We start from the raw sequence: 21,600 nt of genomic DNA, 5'->3' as shown, positions 1-21,600 counted from the left end.
CTTTTAGTGATAAGTGTATTTTCACTTAGTATAATGTCCTTGAGGTTCATCCATGTTGTAATGTGTGTCAGAATTTCCTTCCTTTTGAAGGCTTAGTAACATTCCACTGCATATATATACATTTTGTTTATCCATTTATCCATAGATGGGCATTTAGGTTGCTTCTATCTCTTGGTTATTGTGAATAATGCTGCAGCTGGCTGCAGTTGAACATGGGTGTGCAAATATCTTATCTGTTTGAGATCTTTTTTTTTTTTTTTTTTGAGTTTAGCTCTGTTGCCCAGGCTGGAGTGCAGTGGCATGATCTTGGTTCACTGCAACCTTGGCCTCCCGAGTTCAAGTGATTCTCATACCTCAGCCTCCCAAGTAGCTGGGATTACAGTCATGCGCCACCATGTCCAGCTAATTTTTGTAGTTTTAGTAGAGATGGGGTTTTGCCATGTTGGCCAGGCTGGTCTTGAACTCCTGGCCTCAAGTGATCACCCGCCTCCTAAAGTGCTGGGATTACAGGTGTGAGCCACTGTGCCCGGCCCTGTTTGAGATTTTATATTCAGTTCTTTTAGATATATAGCCAGAACTGGGATTTTTGGAATATATGGTAGTTCTATTTTTAATTTTTTGAGGAGCCCCCATCCCCTTTTCCATAGTAGCTACACCATTTACATTCCCACCAGTGATGCAAAGGGTTCCAGTTTCTCCACATCCTTGATAACACATATTATTTTCTGAGGTTTTTTTGCTTCGTTTTTTTGGATAGTGGTCATTCTATTGGGTGTGAGGTAATATTTTGTTGTGGCTTTGATATGCCTTTCCCTATGGTTGGTGATGTTGAGCATCTTTTCATATGCCTGTTAACCATTTGTATATCTTCTTTGGAGAAATATTTATTCCAGAAATGTCATCCAAGAAATCACTGTCAATTGCAATGATTATGAAGCTTTTCCCCTAGGCTTTCTTCTAAGAGTTTTATAGTTTCAGGTCTTACGTTTAGGTCTTTAGTCCTTTTTGAGTTAACTTTTATATGTGATATAAGGGACTAACTTTGTTCTTTTTCAGGTGAATATTCAGTTTTCCTAGCACCATTGTGTAGTCTTGGCACCCTTGACAAAGATCATTTGAATCCTTTACAGGAGGGTTTCTTTCTGGGTCTATTCCATTATGTTGGTCTGTGTGTCCGTCTTTATGCTAGTACCCATACTGTTTTGATTACTATGGCTTTGTAATAAGTGTTGAAATTAGAAGTATGAGACCTCCAATATTATTCTTTTTTAAGATTGTTTTGGCTATTTGGGGTCTCTTGAGATTCCATGTGAAGGAAACAATTCCATTTTCTGCAGAAAACATCATTGAGATTTTGGTGAAGGTTACATTGAATCTGTAGATTACATTGGGTAGTACTGAAATCTTAACAATATTAAGTCTTCTAGTCCGTGAACATGAGATGTCTTTCATTTATTGGTGTCATCTTTAATTTCTTTCAGCAATGTTTTGTAATTTTCAGTATACAAGTCTTTTGTCTCCTTGGTTAAGCTTATTCCTGAGTATTTTATTCGTTTTTATTCTATTGTAAATGGAATTGTTTCTTTTCAGATTTTTCATTGTTAGTATGTAGAAGCAACTAATTTTAATCTGTTAATTTTGTGACCTGCAACTTTGCCAAATTCATTTATTAAGTCTAACAGTCTTCTTAGGGAATCTTTTGGGTTTTCTACAAGTAAGATCATGTTGAATGATCTTACATTATATGTGACCAGAGATTATTTTACGTCTTCCTTTCAATTTAGATGTCCTTTGTTTTTCTTGCCTAATTGCTCTGGCTAGAACTTCGAACACTATGTTGAATAGAAGTGGCAACAGTAGATATCCTAGTCTTGTTCCTGATCTTACAGTTTTGAAAAGCTTTTTGTCTTCACTGTTGTGTGATGTTAGCTGTTGGTTTTTGCATATATGGCATTTATTACTTTGAAGTTGTTTCCTTCCTGGTTTGTTGAGTGTCTTTATCATGAAAGGGTGTCAAAGTCTGTTAGATGCTTTTTTTGCATAAATTGAGATGACCATGTCTTTTCCTTCTTCATTCTGTTAATGTGGTGGATTACATTTATTTTCATATGTTGAGCCACCCTTGTATTCCAGGTATAAATCCCACTTGATGATGATGTATAATCCCTTCAATATGCTGTTGAAAAGCCAGGCGTGATGGCTCATGCCTGTAATCCGACTTATTTGGGAGGCTGAGGCAGGAGGATTGCTTAAGGCCAGGAGTTCGAAACCCATCTGGGCAACATAGCAACACCCCATCTCTAAATTTAAAATTTTGAAAATAAAAATTTAAAAATTGAGAAAAAATATGCTATTGAATTCCATTTGTTAGTATTTTATTGAGGGTTTTTGCATTACTATTCATAAGGGATATTATTAGTCTGTAATTTTCTTTTCTTGTTTCTTCATCTAGCTTTGGTATCAGAATAATGCTTGTCTCATAGAATGAGTAGGAAGTGTTCTTTCCTCTTCAGTTTTTGGAAAGAGTTTGAAAAGGATTAATGTTATTTCTTTACATGTTTTGTAGAATTCACCAGTAAAGCCATTTGGTCCTGGGCTTTTCTTCATTGGGAAGTTTTTCATTACTGATTTAATCTCTTTACAAGTTATAGGTCTGTTCAGATTTTCTGTTTCTTCATGATTTAGTCTTGTTAGGTTATTTTTCTAGGAATTTGTTTATTTCATGTAAGTTATTCAATATGTTCACTTGCATTTGTTCATAATACTTTTTATAACCCTTTTTATTTCTGTAAAATTGGTAGTAATATCCTGACTTTTATTTCTGATTAGTTATTTAAATCCTCTTCTTTCTTTCTTTCTTTTTTTTTTTTGACATAGAACCTCACTCTGTCACCGAGACTGGAGTGCTTGTGGCATGATCTCGGCTCACTGCAACCTCTGCCTCCCGGGTTCAAGCAATTCTCATGCCTCAGCCTCCCAAGTAGCTGGGACTACAGGCAGCTGCCATCAGGCCTGGCTAGTTTATTTATTTATTTTTTTGTATTTTTAGTAGAGACAGGGTTTCAACGTGTTGGCCAGGCTGGTCTTGAACTCCTGACTTCAAGTGATCTGCCTGCCTTGGCGTCCCAAAGTGCTGGGATTAACAGGCATGAGCCACTGCACCCGGCTCTCTCTTATTTCTTAATCTAGCTTAAGCTTTGTCAATTTTGTTGTTGTTGTTGTTAATTTTGAAATACTTTACTTTTAAAACAGGTCACAACACTAAGCTTTTGGCCCATTCCGCCATTGTACAAGCTACAGATGCTTGCTTAGCAGCCAAGGGGCACTCTTGAGTAGCATATCAGAAAAGTGAATAAAAATCCATATAAAACAAATATTTAAATAGTTTCCATAGGAACATATATAATGTGTGACCTATATCCTAGTCTTCCATATTGCCACATCCGTATGAACCCAACTCTTAAGAAAAGTGAATAAAAATCCATATAAAACAAATATTTAAATAGTTTCCATAGTAACACAAATAATGTGTGACCCATATCCTAGTCTTCCATATTGCCATGTCCATGCGAACCCAACTCTTACGAAATCCCTTAATTCAAGCTGGACTCGTGGTTAACAATTACAAGAGTGATATCTACATATTAATACTAGCAGAAGCACAAGTTGCTGATTGATGTTTCATTCTGTTTTCCCAAGCAGAAGACACAGGATGCTAATGTCCTGTTCCTCTACTTGGGGTGGGAGATCGTGGTTCTAGATACACTGCATGAGTTTCGATGCTGGTCCTGACATCACATGTAGATTGTTGGCCTCTGGAATCCATTAAAAGTACAAGTAGCAGCAACAGTGTCAGCGCCCATGTTTTTAAAGAGCATCCAATTACCTACATATATTTTGGGCAGATCACAGTGCTCAACAATCTGATCAAGGCCATCACATGTTCTTCCCATATACTGGATGAATAATACTTCTCACTGATCTAGGTCTTTTTTGCAGCAGGGGCTTTACATGTGCATGATCATAAAGGATTGATTAAATGATCCATATACTTCATCATTCATGTAATACATAAAGGTCTGTTCACTTGACTCATCTTCCTCTTCAGAGCCTGTCTGTTCTTTTTTTTCTTTCTTTCTTTTTGAGACAGAGTCTCGCTCTGTCACCCAGGCTGGAGTGCAGTGGTGTGATCTGGGCTCACTGCAAGCTCCGCCTCTTGGGTTCACGCCATTCTCCTGCCTCAGCCTCCCGAGTAGCTGGGACTACAGGCGCCCGCTGCCATGCCTGGCTAATTTTTTGTATTTTTTTTTTAGTAGAGATGGGGTTTCACCGTGTTAGCCAGGATGGTCTTGATCTCCTGACCTCATGAACTGTCTCCCTCAGCCTCCCAAAGTGCTGGGATTACAGGCATGAGCCACCGCGACGGCCCTCTCTGTTCTTTTAATATGATTTTTTTGGCAATGAAAGCTGATGCCACATGAAATATCTGCCTGGCTCAGCTGTGACTCTCACTCTAGAGTCTGGTGGAAAATACTTGTCTGATGCTGGGTTGATTACACTGGTAATACTTCAGATTTAAGCCTCACGTCCTCAGATCCAGGAAAGCAACTGCCAGTATTAAGCAGTTACATTCTGAAACCAAACTCAACTCCCGTGTCAAAGACATAGTGGACATTGGAGGCTGCCTGCATGAAGGTCTCAGGATTGGTACAGCTACTTCCTACATGGAAGCTGACACCAGTGACATCAATATTTAGTTCTTTTGCTCATTCCAAAAGAAGCCTGCTGGCTTTGAGCATGGCACCAGATTTAACACTGATGTGACGGGCTGCTTTGAGTGTGTTCTGGCAACTGACATCAATTTGACCTCATTACCGAAAATCATCATCTGGACTCCCTTATTGGCAGTGTACTTAATTTGAGACATTTGTTTACAAGAATTTGCATAGATAAACCTCTCTGGGGGCATCCCCAGAATCTGCACCAATTGTATTTCAGCCTTGCTAGCACAATCAAATCCTGTCCCGATGGCAGCAAGAGTCTTCATGATGGCTCTGCTGTCATTATAATTGACTGCATAAAAGGGGGTGACATGAGGAAGAGCTTTTAACTATCTTAGATGTGTCTTTAGAATGTCTCTAAGGTCCATGACATAGAAGGCATCCTAATCATCATCAGAAGAAAATTCATTAATTTTTTGGTCCAGAATGTCCTTGGCAGTAAAACCTTCATCAAGGAAGCAAGTGGCAGTGAAACTCTTCATTATTAAACTTTTCATGGTTTCTTGATGTTCCTCTGAAACACAACAAAATGGAAAACTAAGAGATGGAATTGAAAGAAATATTTCCAGTTTCTCACAAAGACAGTTCTCCAGGAATTCCAAATCCTGCCTCTTGTGCCCTCAGAGCAGCAGTGGAAACATTCTCAGAGCACCTGGGTACCACAGAGAGTGAAGATGCTGCTGTCTGAGCCAGAGCTACAGGACCTCTCTGCTGTGCCTGTCAGTGCCTTGCTTCTGCCCGCCAGTGCCTTGCTTCTGCCCGCCAGAGATGCTGGCCCAAGGTAGTGCTGGAGCTGTTGGCAGAGGGGCGGCCAGTGACTATGGCTGCCGGGACTGACCTTGTTGATCTTTTTGTAGCATTCCCTTGATTTTCCTATCTATTTTGTTAATCTTTGCCCTAAATCTTTATTATTTCCTTCTTTTTGCTAGCTTTGGATTTAGTTTGTTCTTTTTCTGGCTCCTTAAGGCATAAAATTAGGTTGTTGATTTGAGACCTTTTTTCTTTTTTAATGTAAGCATATATACAGTTATACATTTTATTCCTCTTAGCACAGTTTTTGCTGCATTCTATAAGTTTTGGTATGTTGTGTTCTTATACTAGTTCAGTTTAGTTCAGTTTTATACTAGATTTTATACTAGTTCAGTTTAATATGCAACATTGGGGTTTTTGTTCTGTTTTATTTTCTAAACATAAACACAGAAACACAATACAAATGTATAACTTAGTGAGTTACTATATGTGGATGTCCTTTTAGCCACCCCCCAAGTCAAGAAACATCTTCATTTGTCTGAAGATGTTTTCTGATTTCCCTTCCTTGACCCATTGGTTTTTTGAGTATGTTGTTTAATTTCCACATATTTGGGAAATTTCTAGTTTCCCTTTTGCTGTTGACTCCTAGTTTTATTTAATTGTGATCAGAAAAGATGTTTTGTATGATTTCAGTCTTTGAAAATTTATTAAGACTTATTTTGTGGCCTAACGTATCAGTCTTTTTAAGGAGTGGTATATTTCTTGTTTCCTTCACTGGGTCCCAACTCAAGAGTTTGGAGTATTTACCAGGGCTTCTCTTCGATATTTCTGAATTCCAGTTTTTATTTCCCCAGTCTTGAGAGGCTGTCCAGAGCCCTTCAGCTTCTTAGCCTCTTGTCTTCCACTTTCAAATTGGCAAATGCCATGAGGGGAAAAGTGGAGCCAAAAAGTGAACTGAACTCTCTGCTCTTCCATTCCCTTCTTTCTGGGAACTGTGGCCTAATATTTTAGCTTTGGTGTCTTTAAAAAGGTTCTTTGTAGGGAGTATTTAGTGAATTTTTTGTGGTTTTTTTTTTTTTTTTTTTTTTGAGACAGTCTTGCTCTGTCGCCCAGGCTGGAGTGCAGTAGTGTGTTCTTGGCTCACTGCAGCATCCACCTCCCGGGTTCAAGCGATTCTCCTGCCTCAGCCTCCCAAGTAGCTGAGATTACAGGTGCGTGCCACCATGCCTGGCTAATTTTTGTATTTTTAGTAGATATGGGGTTTCACCATATTAGTCAGGTTAGTCTCGAACTCCTGATCTCAAGTGATCTGCCCGCCTCGGCCTCCCAAAGTGCTGGGATTATAGGCATGAGCCACTGTGCCTGGTCTTAGTGAATCTTTTCTGGTAGTTTATGAATTGATGTAATACCAGATGGTCTGTTATAACCAAAGTTGAAACACCCGATAAATGTCATGAGAGAGATAGCTTTATTGTTTAGGGAGCATATGGACATGAAACTAACTCCTGTGTGTTGTTAAAAAAGCTTTGCTACCTTTTCTAAACAAATTTTACAGAAAAAAATCTTACAGGCCAGGTATGATTGTTTGTGCCTGTAATCCTAGCACTTTGGGAGGCTGAGGCAGGCAAGCCCAGGAGTTTGAGACCAGGAGATAGCAAGACCTGTCTCTACAAAAAATAAAAAAAAAATTAGCTGGGTGCCGTGATGTATGCCTGTAGTCCCAGCTATGCAGGAGGCTGAGGTAGGCAGATCACTTGAGCCCAAGAATTTGAGGCCACAGTGAGCTGTGATGGTCCCACTGCCCTCCAGCCTGAGTGACAGAGAGAGGCCCTGTCAAAAAACATTTTACAAGATCTGTATCACTTTTTAAAAAAATTTTATATAAAGTACAAGTTATTTTTAATAAACAGGTAATTACAAAAGACACTTTAAAAATATTCAAACAGCCAGGTGCAGTGGCTCATGCCTGTAATCCCAGCACTTTGGGAGACCAAGGCGGGCAGATCACCTGAAGTCAGGAGTTTGAGACCAGCCTGGCCAACATGGTGAAACCCTGTCTCTACTAAAAATACAAAAATTAGCTGGGTGTGGTGGCACATGCCTGTAATCCCAGCTACTTAGGAGGCTGAGGCAGGAGAATCTCTTGAACCTGGGAGGTGGAGGTTGCAGTGAGCCGAGATTGTGCCATTGTACTCCAGCTTGGCCAACAAGAGCAAAACTCCCTCTCAAAAAAAAAAAAAAAAAAAAAAAAATTCAAACACCATCAAAGGAGCTTGAAAAATAAATCTCCTGTGCATCCCTACCCTCCAAGATAACCAGTTTTGCATCTCTACCTCTAAGATTACTGGTTTGCCTGGGGGCAAGTAATTGTTTTGTTTTTTTGCTTCTGCCCTTCATTTTTGAGGTCTCTACTTTTAAGGAGATAGAAATGTTTAAAGTCAGAAGTACAGATAATTGAGAATGATATGGTTGGTGTTTTCTGCCATTTAGTTTCTGCACAATTTTTTTTTTTTTTTTTGAGACAGAGTCTCACTCTGCCGCCCAGGCTGGAGTGCAATGGCATGATCTCGGCTCACTGCAACCTTCCCCTCCCGGGTTCAAGCAATTCTCCTGCCTCAGCCTCCTGGGTAGCTGGGACTACAGGCACACACCACCAAGCCTAGCTAATTTTTGCATTTTTAGCAGAGATTGGGTTTTACCATGTTGGCCAGGCTGGTCTAGAACTCCTGACCTCAGGTGATCCACCAGTCTTGGTCTCCCAAAGTTCTGGGATTATAGGTGTGAGCCACTCCGCCCAGCCTACATTGGGATTTTTATTGTTGTTCTGTTTTATTTTCTAAAGGTAAACACAGAAACACAATGCAGATGTGTAGCTTAGTGAATTACTATATGCAGATGGCCTTTTAACCACCACCCAAGTCAAGAAATAGAACTTTGAGCACAGTGGCCCACACCTGTAATCCTGGCACTTTGGGAGACCCAGGCAAGAGGATTGCTTGAACCCAGAAGTTTGAGACCAGCCTGGATAACATAGTGAGACCCTGTCCCATTTTTATAAAAAAAGAAAAGAAATAGAACTTTACTGACCATTCCGCTCCAGAAGCTTTTCTTGTACCATTTGACATAACCGCTTCCCTCCCTCTAAAGGTAACCACTGTCCTTTTATAGTAATCCTTTGTGTTTCTTTATGGTTTTATACTTAGTGGCTTAGTGGGCAATCTCACACTTCATAGTTGAGTCCAGCTGGTTTTTTTTTTTTTTTTTTTTTTTTTGTGACAGAGTTTCACTCTTGTTGCCTAGGCTGGAGTGTGGTGGTACGATCTCGGCTCACTGCAACTTCTGCCTCCCAGGTTCAAGCAGTTCTCCTGCCTCAGCCTCCTGAGTAGCTGGGATTACAGGCACCCACCACCACGCCCGGCTAATTTTTTGTATTTTTAGTAGAGATGGGGTTTCATCATGTTGGCCAGGCTGGTCTCGAATTTCTGACCTCAGGTGATCCACCCGCCTTGGCCTCCGAAAGTGCAGGGATTACAGGTGTGAGCCACTGCGCCCGGCCTGTTTTTTTATATAATGTATTTTGAGTGTCTTAATATGCAGGTTCTCTCTGTTGTTTTATTTTATTTTTAAGACTGTCTCACTCTGTAGCCCAGGCTGGAGTGCGTAGTGTGGTCATGGCTCACTGCAGCCTTAAACTCCTGGGCTCAAGGGATCCTTCCCCTCAGCCTCCTGAGTAGCTGGGACTAAGGGGCATGCCACCACACGTGGCAGATTTTTCAAAAATTTTTCATAGAGGCTGGTCTCAAACTCCTGGCCTCAAGTGATCCTCCTGCTTTGGCCTCCCAGAGTGCTGGGGCTACAGGTGTGAGCTACCACACCTGGCCTCTGTAGGTTATTTATCTGTTGAAGTATCAGGGCCATTTGACCTATAGAGTTTCCCACAGTGGATTTTGCTGATTTTATTGTCATGATTCAGTTCTACTCTCCCTTGTTTTTCCGGCAAATTAGCTGCTGGATCTAGAGGCTCAATGAGGCACAGATTTGATTCCCTTGTTATTGTGGTATCTCCTTTCATCAAGAGGCATATAGTGTTTGGTTTTCTGGTGGTTCTAATTGTTTACCACTGTGAAGCAGATTACCCCAAAACTTAAGTGATTTGAAATAAAAACCATTTTATTGTATCTCATAACTTTGTTGATCAGGAATTTGAGCGGGCTCAAATCAGCATCCAGGATGCTGATTGTGCTCCTTCAGTTTTCATCCATTTGGTGGTTGGGCTGGTCTGGAGGTTCTAAGATGGCTTCATTTACGTGCCTGACAGTCTGGTGGGAATGACTGGAAGCCTGGATTCAGTTCAGCCCCTCTAGCTTTCCATGTAGTCTCAGGGCTCTTCCACATTCTCTCCAGCAGAGTAGTTTTAAGTTTTCACAGGCAGTGGCTTTCCTCAGAGTTAAGTGTTCAGGATACCAAGGCAGAAGCTCCAAAGATTCCTTTGACTTAACCTTGAAAGTCCCAGAATGTCACTTCCTGCCATATTCTATCAGTTAAGCAAGGTATCAAGGCCGGTGCAGATTCAAAGGCATGTAGATTCTACCTTTCAGTGTAGGATTAGCATTATATTCGCAGCTATCTTCAATCCACCTCATTCTTTTTTGTGTGTGATGTAACTAGCTGTTATTGTTCAGTGCTTAATCCATTAATTGTGGGTTGTGAAGTGTTAATATTCTAAATCTGTTATTTCTTTACTTACATGCTGTTAGGTTGGTGCCAAAGTAATTGTGGTTTTTGCCATTAGAATACTTCTATAAAGAGACTCTTCTCTGTTAGGTTACTTAGGAGTACAGTTTATATAGGAAAACCAAGATAAATACGTGATTTTTACCCTTGTAAGATAATGAGTTTATGTCTGCTTGTAATTGTTACCAAAAATGGCCTGTGGTGGCCAGTTTGTTTTTTCCTTGTATCCCTTGCTGAATCCTAAATTGTCCTGTCTCTGGCCAGCTGGTTGCCTCCTTTGCCTCTCAGTACTTTTGAAATGACTCTAGTAGTCTTATTGTCTTCTGTCCTTTCTAGTATGACAGGATGTATCATGGGCCCATCTTGTGTATTTAATATTGGTATCTTTTAGTGGGAAATTGAATTTAAAGACTACAATGTAGGCACTAGGGATGCAAGTTGTTACTGAGTTGGACAGTATGTTTAGGGCTTTCAGTGGATAGAGCTAGGGAATTGTATATTTTTATATATCTATATAATATATATAAATTATCTACACGTGTATGTATACAAGTGTAGAAAAGTATGTACATAAATAGTGGGTATAAATACTTAAAGGTAAAATACCTCATGAATTTATAGAGATATTGCCTTTTCAACTACAGCACTATAAAGTTTTTAACTTAAGCCTTTTTATGTCTACACCTCCTTTCTTCCATACTGAGAATCCAGGTTGTGAGGGACATAGAAGGTGACAGAGTATCTCATAATTACTCAGTAGCTCTGTCCCACATTAACCTAGTCAGTAGCCTCAGACTAACAATACTAACACTACTACTATCAGTATATACACCAAAAACAAGCATAGTTTTGCATGTGCTCTTCCCTTTCTTCCACACTGTATCTGTACAGAGCTTGTAATCATTACATACCACTTCTCTTTCGACTTTCATTTATTCTTAATTGTTGTAATAAACTATGTTTAATATTCATCCCCAGTCCTTATGTTGATGCCTTGTTCTCTCTAATCAGTTTGATTTTTTAAACAGATTGTTTAGGAAGGGCTTATAGGAATAATATCTACATTTTTGCAAATAACAGTTTCTGGCCTTTATAATTGAAAATCGGTTTGACTTGACATAAAATCTTTGTCACATTTTCTTTCTTAGCACATCTTTACCATGTTCTTTCTTCTTTCATGAAGTGTTCAAGTCACAGTAGATGATAATCTAATTTTTTCCTTTATAAATCAGTTGCTCTTTTTATATAGATGTCCAAATTATTTTATCTTTTTCTTTAAGTATATTAATTTTACCAGATTATGTCTCAGTATTGGTTGTTCTGCGTTGGTATTTTTAGGTATATGATATACTCTTTCAATGTATAGTTTCATGTCTTTCTCCCCTACCCCCCAACATTTCAGAAACCTTTTCTTTTTTTTTTTTTTTTTTTAAGAAACGGGGTCTTGCTCTGTCACCCAGGCTGGAGTGCAGTGATGGGATTATATTCATTTATTTACTCTTCCTCTTTTGATAGCTTTGATACCAAATTTTTTTAATTAAAAAAATTAGTGGCAGGATCATAGTGCACTATAACCTCAAAACTCCTGGGCTCAAATGATTCTTCCTCCTCAGCCTCCTAGTAGCTAGGACTACAGGCACATACCACCACACCCAGCTAATTTTTAAATTTTTTGTAGAGACAGAATCTTGCTATGTTGCTCAGGCTGGTCCCAAACTCCTGGCCTCAAGTAAGCCTCCCACCTCCACCTCCTAAAATGCTGGGATTACAGGCGTAAACTGCCTTGCCCAACCAGGAACATTTTCTTGAATTACAGTTTTTGATAATTGTTCTGTTTCCTTGTTTTAATTTTCTTCTTCAGAGATCTCTGTTGTCTATATGTTAGATATTTGCCTATGTTCAATATTTGTCATTTCCTCTTGAATGTTTTAAAATTTTTTTGTTTAAAAAAAACACTCCTTTTCATGTGTTTCTCTTAAGACATTATCTGATGTGTTTAGTCACATGTGAAATTCCTCCTAGTCTTCATCTCTGAAGGGATTTTTAAAATTTCTGATTTTTTTCCTGAGATTTTTACCTAATTTCTGAAATTTTCCTTCTCAATTCTATTCTTCCGTATCTTGTATCATTTTCTTAATGTTGTTTAGCTCATTTTGAAGTAATAGGCTAGGTTTTTAAACCTGTTTTTCTGGTCTTCTTTCCTCGTAAGGTATTACTCTGCTTATTTTCTCTTTCAGCCATATATGACATTTGACCTCAGTTGCTTATTTTCTGTGAAATTAGTTTTTCTGAATTTCTAGAAGGAGGTTTGATTAAGGATAATACTTCCAACCTTTTCTTCCTTCATCTCTATTATACTTGTTCTATATTATTTTGTTTTTTTTCATAGCAGTTTTTCCTCAATTGGGGTCTCTTCTTGACTGTTTGGTTTCAAGGTTTTATAAAGGCTAAACTGTTGGCATCCCCTTCACACTTATACTCACTGGCTATTGGATTGGGTCAAACCTCCTCCTTTTTCTTTCTCTTTTTTTTTTTTTTTTTGAGACGGAGTCTCACTCAGCCACCCAGGCTGGAGTGCAGTGGTGCGATCTCGGCTCACTGCAACCACTGTCTCCCGGGTTCAAGTGATTCTGCCGTCTCAGCCTCCCGAGTAGCTGGGATTACAGGCACCCGCCATCATGCCCAGCTAATTTTTGTATTTTAGTAGAGACGGGGTTTCACCATATTGGCCCGACTGGTCTTGAACTCCTGACTTCAGGTGATCTGCCTGCCTCAGCCTCCCAAAGTGCTGGGATTACAGGTGTGAGCCACCGCGCCCGGCCAAACCTCCTCCATTTTCAACTGCCATCCTCAGATTGGCTCCTTGTACTTTCCAGTGAATCTCTGTTGGTTCTTGGTGTTTCTCTGTTCTTAGGTCCATTAGACACCCTGTTGTTTGCCTCTGCTTCCACATTTACTGAGACTAAAACCACACAGGTCTTACAGATGTCACTGGTTTGTCTCCTTCCACTTATATTTTGGGGTTCTTGTAGATACCCTTGGAGATAACTAGACAACATCTAGTTTTGTTGCTATCTAATGCTCTGTTTTTTTGAGGGATTTGTGGAGATTGTATAAAGCTTCATAGAATCTTTTTGCTATTTAAAAATATATCGGCTAGGCATGGTAGCTCACGCCTGGAATCCCAGCACTTTGGGAGGCCAAGGCAGGAGGATCACTTCAGTTTAGGAGTTCAAGACCAGCCTGGGCAACATGGCGAAACCCCATCTCTACAAAAAAATACAAAAATTAGCCGGGTGTGGTAGCAGACACCTGTAGTTCCAACTACTAGGGGGCTGAGGCAGGAGGATCTCTTGAGCTCAGTAGGTTGAGGCTGCAATGAGCTGAGATCATGCCATTGCACTCCAGCCTGGGTGACAGAGCGAGACCCTGTCTCAAAAAATAAAATAAAAAGATATTAACGTGAGCAAAGTAAAGATATTCTGATGGTCTATTAAATCATAGGTTTGCTTGGGTTACTGGTTAATCAATGGCTAAAATCTTTGGACGATTTTTTTACTTGAGAAAGGAAAATTGGTGCTATTAGTACTACATTAATTAATTAAACATTTGTTGAATACATTTGAGACACGATGTTTGGACTAAAAAGTACAAAAATTAGTAAAATGTACTATATCTGTAAAGAAGTTAACACCTCATGCTTACTTTGCACCCCTTATTTCATTGAAAGCTAAGGTTGGGGTTTTTTGGTGGGGGGCGGGAGGGGTGGTTTTTTTAAAAACAGGGTCTCACTCTGTTGCTTGGGCTCAAGAGATCCTCTCGCCTCAGCATCCCAAGTAGCTGGGATCACAGGTGCATGCCACCATGCCCAGCTAATTTTTTATTTTTTATTTTTTAAGTTTTTTTAGGGTCTCACTCTCACCCAGGCTGGAGTGCGGTGGTGTAATCTCGGCTCACTGCAACCTCTGCCTCCTGAGTTCAAGCTATTTTCCTGTCTCAGCCTCCCGAGTAGCTAGGATTGCAGGTGAGTGCCACTACACCCGCCTAATTTTTTTGTATTTTTAGCACAGACCAGGTTTCACCATGTTGGCCAGGCTGGTCTTGAACTCCTCACCTTAGGTGATCTGCCCGTCTCTGTCTCCCAAAGTGCTGAGATTACAGGTGTGAGTGACTGTGCTGGGCCCCAGCTAATTTTTAAATTTTTTTGTAGAGGCACGGGGGTCCTGCCATGTTGCCCAGGCCAGTGTCAAACTTCTGGGCTCAAACAATCCTCCTGCTTTGGCCTCCCAAAGTGCTGGGATTATAGGTATGAGCCACACGCCCAGCCTAAAGCTAAGTTTTATGTCAGTAAATCTGTAATTAGGAAATTCAGGGTCTTTATTTTCCATTTACTTTAGGCACTTGTACAAGCCATTTATTCTACCTGTTTCTATATCTTAACTTGCTTCGTATCAATCTTTGGAAAGATCTTGAAGGATACACAAGGATTATGTATTACTTGTGAAGAGCTCTGTCTTCATAAGAAATTGACCCCTTCTCTTTACAATAGACACTATTCCTAAATTGAGGTTGAAATTTTTTTCAGTCCATTATTGCCAGTCCATGTTAGTCTTCTTCCAGAGGCTGTTGAGTGTAGAATTGGATTAGAATTAATCTAATTAATTAGTTGTCTACAATCTACTGCACGATATTGTTTCCAAAGTTGTCTTCAAAATATGACTCCCCTTTATAATTGTGACTGGCTACTAGAGACCAGATTTTATACTTTGGTTCTTTTTATTATGTCTATAGATAAGTTTATTTTTCCATTGAAAATGATTTCAGTAACATGTGTAGCACTTTGCCAAGTAGTAATACATCAGAAAATAATTGAAGGGGCCAGGCACGGTGGCTCATGCCTGTAATCCCAGCATTTTGGGAGGCCGAGGCAGGGGGATCACCTGAGGTCAGGAGTTCAAGATCAGTCTGGCCAACATGGTGAAACCTTGCCTCTACTAAAAATACAAATATTAGCTGGGTGTGGTGGTGCACACCTGTTATCCTAGCTAGTCAGAAGACTGAGGCAGGAGAATTGCTTGAACCTGGGAGGCAGAGGTTGCAGTGAGCCTAGATTGTGCCACTGCACTCCAGCCTGGGTGACAGAGTGAGACTCTGTCTCCAAAAAAAGAAAGAAAATAATTGAAGGATGTGAAATATTTACTTGAGCCAAGATAGTTTTTCTGCTATTTTGTCGGGAACTAATAATTGAAATGTAGGGCTACTGAGACCAATATGAAGTATATTCTCATATTTATAGATATATTTAAACAGCTTCTGGATTCAATTCTTAGAGTGAACAAAGCTTTATTTTAAGCAAGAAAAGAGAAGAAACATGCAGCCATAGATTAGGATTGGAAATTATACAGTGACATTTTAGTTTAGTGGAGACTTTTGGGACATTTTTCTTCATACTCTTGACACCCACACAGTCATTCAAATCAACAAGATTGTATCTACTAATTTAACTGATAGCTCTCATGCCTTCCTAGAATGAGTTAGATTTTAGGTAATTATTTTGTTGAACAGGGCCTATAACAATGTATATTGAACTGTTGGCTGAATTACTGGGTAATTTAGCTTGTCAGATTTTTCTTTCTTTATACTTTGGGCTAAATATGTTTATATAAGTATTGAGGTTATGTCATTAAAATTAGAAAAGTAGTCTTCTTTAAGACATCTTTGTCTAATACGCTTTCAGGTTCATGCATGGGAGATCTCGGACCAGTTGTTACAGATCCGACAGGATGTGGAGTCATGCTATTTTGCTGCACAGACCATGAAAATGAAGATTCAGACCTCATTTTATGAGCTCCCCACAGACTCTCATGCCTCTTTACGGGACTCATTGCTAACCCATATCCAGAACTTGAAAGACTTGTCACCTGTCATTGTAACGCAGGTAAATCCTGTGCTTCTCATTAGAGAAATTTGTATGGCCATTTGGATTTATCAGGATTGTTTTAATTCGTATTGCTAGGCCATGTGAGGTAATGTTAACTTCATTACAGATGTACTGCTATGTTCTTGTAAGTGGTTAGAAAACGAAATTGTTAATCTTTTGTATTAATCTTGGAGTTCATTTGGTTTCAAACTAACTTGATACCAGAAGTGGATAAGGTGAGTATGTGTTTTCACAGGCATGCTAGGTCAGAGGTTTAGGTAGTTGCCTTTTAAGAAATCCTTTCAGGGCTGATTGGCTTTAGTAAAGGTCTCATGAATGAAACGTTGAACTAGAGCATCTGTCCTTTCCCCCTTGGACAGGGAAATACATTAGATAGGAAAACCGGAAACTTCTGTGAGTACGTACTCACATGTTTTCTCTGCCTGGCATAGAAGTGCCCTTAAAGAGGAGGCTTTTCTTAAGTCTTCAAGATGACAAATGCAAAGAGAAGGGAAATGGCAATCCATTACTTGAGAACTGAGTCAAAGGTCTGACTTTATTAGTAGCTTTGACCTTTGGCATAGTATAATTTATATGTCTGTGAAGTTCTGTGGTATTGCCAAATAAAAGTAAATATTGATATATTTTGAGGAATGTCTATAGTCTGTTGTTTCTGACTTCTTTTCTTTTCTTTTTTTTTAATTTTTAAAGGTTAACTCTTAAATTTCAGCAATTTGTAGCTAACCCAGAAGAGTTTACATCAGATGTATAGAATTGGAGGTTGGGAGAAATGGGGGAAGGGGGTTAGTCTTAGTTGTCATATTGTTTGGAAGAAATGTTTCTTTGCTTCCCAATTAATATTTATTGTGACCCTATTTCTGTTCATCTGTCTTCATTTATTTAATCTCTCTTATTCAGCTGGCTTTAGCAATAGCAGATCTTGCCCTACAGATGCCTTCCTGGAAGGGATGTGTGCAAACACTGGTGGAAAAGTAAGTAATTTGTATTAACTCTATATTAGCCTTTGGAATTGCCATTAACCTACACAGAGAAATTTGTTAGCAATAGCTAGATATTTGACTATTTCCCTGAACTCTTAACATAGAATTATGTTATTAACCTTTGTTAGATTAAATGAAACTTATCTAAAATTTTAAATACTACTGAAATATATTGTGTGGGATGTAAAAGACTAGTAATTTATGTAACACACACTTCTTGAATTAATTGCAGCAAAGTCTTTTATTGCCTTGTGGATCACTCTCACTAACTGGCATGACAGCCATTTTGTGAAAATATAGAATTTAAGATTATATTAAATGGGAGGTTGTTATGAATATGTGTTCTTACTAATTGGAGTTTGTTTCACGTTTATCAGAGGGGCAATATTCTTTTTAGACACACAGAGCTTGCTACTTTGAAACAAGTATTCCTTCTGGGTCCTGGCAAGATAACCTTGATATTTGCTTGCATTTGGTTGGGAAGTTATTTTTGAACAAAGTAGAATTACTTTTTACCTCCAATATAGTGTGTCATTAAAGCATTTTACGGATAACTTTTTATTTATTTTATTTTATTTTGAGATGGAGTTTCGCTCTTGTTGCCCAGGCTGGAGTTCAACGGTGCGATCTCGGCTCACTGCAACCTCCTCCTCCTGGGTTCAGGTGATTCTCCTGTCTCAGCCTCCCAGGCGGCTGAGATTACAGGCATGTGCTACCATGCCTGGCTAATTTTTATATTTTCAGTAGAGGCGGGGTTTGGCCAGGCTGGTCTCAAACTCCTGACCTCAAGTGATCTGCCCACCTCGGCCTCCCAAAGTGCTGGGATTACAGGCGTGAGCCACCTCATCCAGCTTGGATAACTTTTTTAAAAATTATTTTTATTTTTTTGGAGACACAGTCTTGCTGTGTCACCCAGGCTGGAGTGCAGTGGCACAGTCATGGCTCACTACAACCTCAGCCTCGATTTCCCGGGCTCAAGTGATCCTCCCACCTCAGCCTCCTGAGTGGATAGCTTATTTTTTAAATAAAATTTTTATTGGGGAAATTGATACATGCTCCTTGAAAAATTCTAACAGTATGGAAACCTTCAAAGTGCAAAATGAACCCCATCCTCTCTCCCTATCCTTATATTTTATTTTTGAAACAGGGTCTCACTCTGTCACCCAGGCTGAAGTGCAGTGGTGTGATCATGGTTCACTGGAACCTGCAACTCTTGGGCTCATGAGATCCTTCTGCCTCAGTCTCCCGAGTAGCTGGGATTACAGATGCATACCACCATGCCTGGCTGATTAAAAAATTTTTAATGTAGAAACGGTCTCCCTGTGATGCCCAGGCTGGTCTCGAACTTGTGGACTCGTGATCCTCCTGCCTCGGCCTCCCAAAGTGCTGGGATCATAAGCATGAGCCACCACAACTGGCCCTTAACCCTGTATTTTATAAGCAACCACTATTAACAATTGGCTATGTAGAGTTTCCTTTATGCATTTTAAAATAAATAAGTGCATATATATTTTAATGTACATATACCTATATATTTGTTCACCCATATTCAATATGTTTCATACATGTTTTTCACTTACTACATTATGGACATTTTTTTCATGTTAGGACATACAGATATCATGTTCATTATAATGGCTATGTTTCATTGAATAACTGTGTCCTTTTTTTAATCTTAACTAATTATGGAGGACATTTATGTTTGTATCTTTTTTCTCCCCCTTAACAGTGGTGGGAATGTTGCTTTTGTTGTTGTGAGTTACTCTGATGGCTGTTATCTTATGTGATTGTGTATTTTCTGGCTATAAAGAACATATCTCCGCTTTTTTCTTTTGCAGATACAGCAATGATGTGACTTCTTTGCCTTTTTTGCTAGAGATCCTTACAGTGTTACCTGAAGAAGTACATAGTCGTTCCTTACGAATTGGAGCTAATCGGCGCACAGAAATTATAGAAGATTTGGCCTTCTACTCTAGTACAGTAGTATCTCTATTGGTGAGTAAGTTTGAAATACTAAGTTGCTGCATAAAGGCAGAAAGCCATGGCGGTTATTTTGTAATCAATTGCATTATTGTGAAATAGCTTTCTTTGCAAAATTTAATGATGATGCTTTGGCATTTATGTAACACCTTACCATTACAACATACTTTCAGAAACTATGCTTTTTAAGTTTCTGTATAATCCTCTAAAGGTGACGTTATCTCTTTTATGAATGAAAAATGGACTTTAGAGTTACACAACTGTTAATTCAGAATTGGAACTAAGGCCATCTCATTATTTATCTTGTGCTCTTCTACTGCTTAATGCTCCAAACTGTTGGCTGTTAATAAAGGATCATGCAAAGGGAAGTGTGTGTAAATCTACTTTACTAAGAAAGGATCCTTTCTTTTTTTTTCTAATTGATACATGATAGTTGTACATATTTATGGGGTTACATGTATTACTTTTATTTTTTGAAGCAGGGTCTCTGTCTCCTAGGCTGTAGTGCAGTGTCATGATCTCAGCTTACTGCACCCTCCTCCTCCTGGGCTCAAGTGATCCTCTCACCTCAGCCTCCTGAGTAGCTGGGACTACAGGTGTGCGCCACCATGCCCAACTAAATTTTTTATTTTTTGTAGAGATGGTGTCTCTCCATGTTGCCTAGGCTGGCCTCGAACTCCTGACCTCAAGTGATCCACCTGCCTTGGCCTCCCGAAGTGCTGGGATTACAGGCGTGAGCCACTGTGCCCATCGACATATATTATTTTTGTCCAAGTATGTAATATGTGATGATCAGATCAAATCAGGTGATGATCAAATTGAGATATCCATCACCTCAAACCTTTATCATTTCTTTGTGTAGGGAACATTTTAAATCTTCTCTTTCAGCTATTTTGAAGTACTCAATAAATTATTAACTGTAGTCACTCTGTTTTGCTGTGTAACACTATAACTTATCCTTTCTATTCAGCTGTATTTATGTACCCATTAATCAACCTTTCTTGGTCGTCCCCTCCCCGTTTCCCTTCCTAGCCTCTGATCACCGTCATTCTACTCTTTACCTCTATGAGATCCATTTTTTTTCACTCCAACATAGCAGTGAAAGCATGTGATATTTGTCTTTCTGTGCCTGGCTTATTTCACTTAACATAATGTCTAACAGTGCCGTCCATGTTGCTGCAAATGACAGGAGATTTTATTCTTTTTGTGGCTAACGAATATTTCATTGTGCACCTATACCATTGTTTCTTTATCCATTCAGCCGTTGATAGGTACTTAGGTTGATTCCATATCTTGGCTATTGTGAATAGTGCTGCAATAAACATGGGATTGTAGAGATCTTCTTGATATACTGGTTTCTTTTCTGGGTATTTACCCAGCAGTGGGATTGCTAGATCGTATGGTAGTACTATTTTCAGTCTGTTGAGAAACTTCCGTACTGTTTTTCATAATGACTGTACTGCTTTACATTCCAGAGCGTTCCCTTTTCTCTGCATCCTTGCCAGCATTTGCTATTGATCTTTTGCCCATTTTTTAATTTTTAATTTTTTTTTTGCTATTATTTGGGTTTCTTATATATTGTGGTTACTAATCTCTTGTTGGATGGGTAGTTTGCAAATATTTCCTCCCATTCTGTAGGTTGTCTCTTTACTTGGTTGATTGTTTCTTTTGCTGTGCAGAAGCCTTTTAGCTTGACCTTTGTCGACTTTTTTTGCTTTAGTTGCCTTTGATTTTGAGGTCTTACTTAAGAGATCTTTGCCCAGATCAATGTCCTGCAGCATTTCCCTAATGTTTGCTTGTAGTAGTTTTATAGTTCACATCTTACATTTAAGTCTTTAATCCATTTTGATTTGATTTTTGTATATTGTGAGAGATAAAAGAAAGGATTGTCTCTTAAAGATGAACTGAAAGGTGATAGAAGATTTTACTTGACCTTTGAGGAGTATCGCATTATGGATGAGCTAATACACATTTTTTAAAAAATTAGATGTGATTAAGCTCCTTTCAGTTAGTTGACATTTTTAATACCCTAGAGCAGGAGTGTGTAAATCTATAGTTTATGGGTTGGCTGCCTCTTTTTGTAAATAAAGCTTTGTTGGAACACAGTTATGCCCATTTGGTTATATTTTGTCCATTATTTTGGACTACATCAGCATAATTGAGTATTTTTCAGAGACCATATGGCTTGCAAAGTGTAGAAGGTTTATCTGGTTCTTTATAGAAAATGTTTACTGGTTCCTAAAGTAGATGCTAATAAATTGATTAGCCCATATCTCATTTTTAAGTCTTTATAGTCCAGCTTAATTTTCTCAATAATGTGGATACAGGTTGAATATCCCTTAGTGAAAGGCTTGGGACCAGAAGGGTTTAGGGTAGGGTAAAAAAAGTAGTATTTAGGATTTCTGAGTTTTTAAAATTTTGGAATATTTGCATT

The 21,600-nt window shown here is 39.0% G+C and overlaps 1 protein-coding gene and 1 pseudogene across 7 annotated transcripts in view; one reads left to right on the top strand and one right to left on the bottom strand.

Moving 5' to 3' along the window:
- Nucleotides 1-21,600, top strand: part of TNPO3 (transportin 3) — a 101,817-nt gene that overhangs the window by 22,167 nt on the left and 58,050 nt on the right. For 4 of the 7 annotated variants that reach the window (XM_063815574.1, XM_016958142.4, XM_001154805.6 and 1 more), the window contains 3 exons: nt 16,003-16,203; nt 17,104-17,177; nt 19,025-19,181. In XM_063815574.1, coding sequence (XP_063671644.1) covers nt 16,081-16,203; nt 17,104-17,177; nt 19,025-19,181 — 354 coding nt within the window. In that variant the 5' untranslated portion in view covers nt 16,003-16,080. Of the gene's footprint in view, nt 1-14,164; nt 14,290-16,002; nt 16,204-17,103; nt 17,178-19,024; nt 19,182-21,600 lie in introns of all 7 variants that reach the window. The other 3 variants (XM_063815575.1, XM_024358037.3, XM_063815573.1) reach the window with 1 other exon arrangement.
- LOC104007401 (ornithine decarboxylase-like) lies at nt 3,638-8,656 on the bottom strand (annotated as a pseudogene).

This window comes from Pan troglodytes, chromosome 6 (genome assembly GCF_028858775.2).
Source record: "Pan troglodytes isolate AG18354 chromosome 6, NHGRI_mPanTro3-v2.0_pri, whole genome shotgun sequence".
Taxonomy (NCBI): Eukaryota; Metazoa; Chordata; class Mammalia; order Primates; family Hominidae; genus Pan; species Pan troglodytes.
Note: the sequence above shows the minus strand (reverse complement) of the source record. Positions and strands in the feature narration are given on the sequence as shown.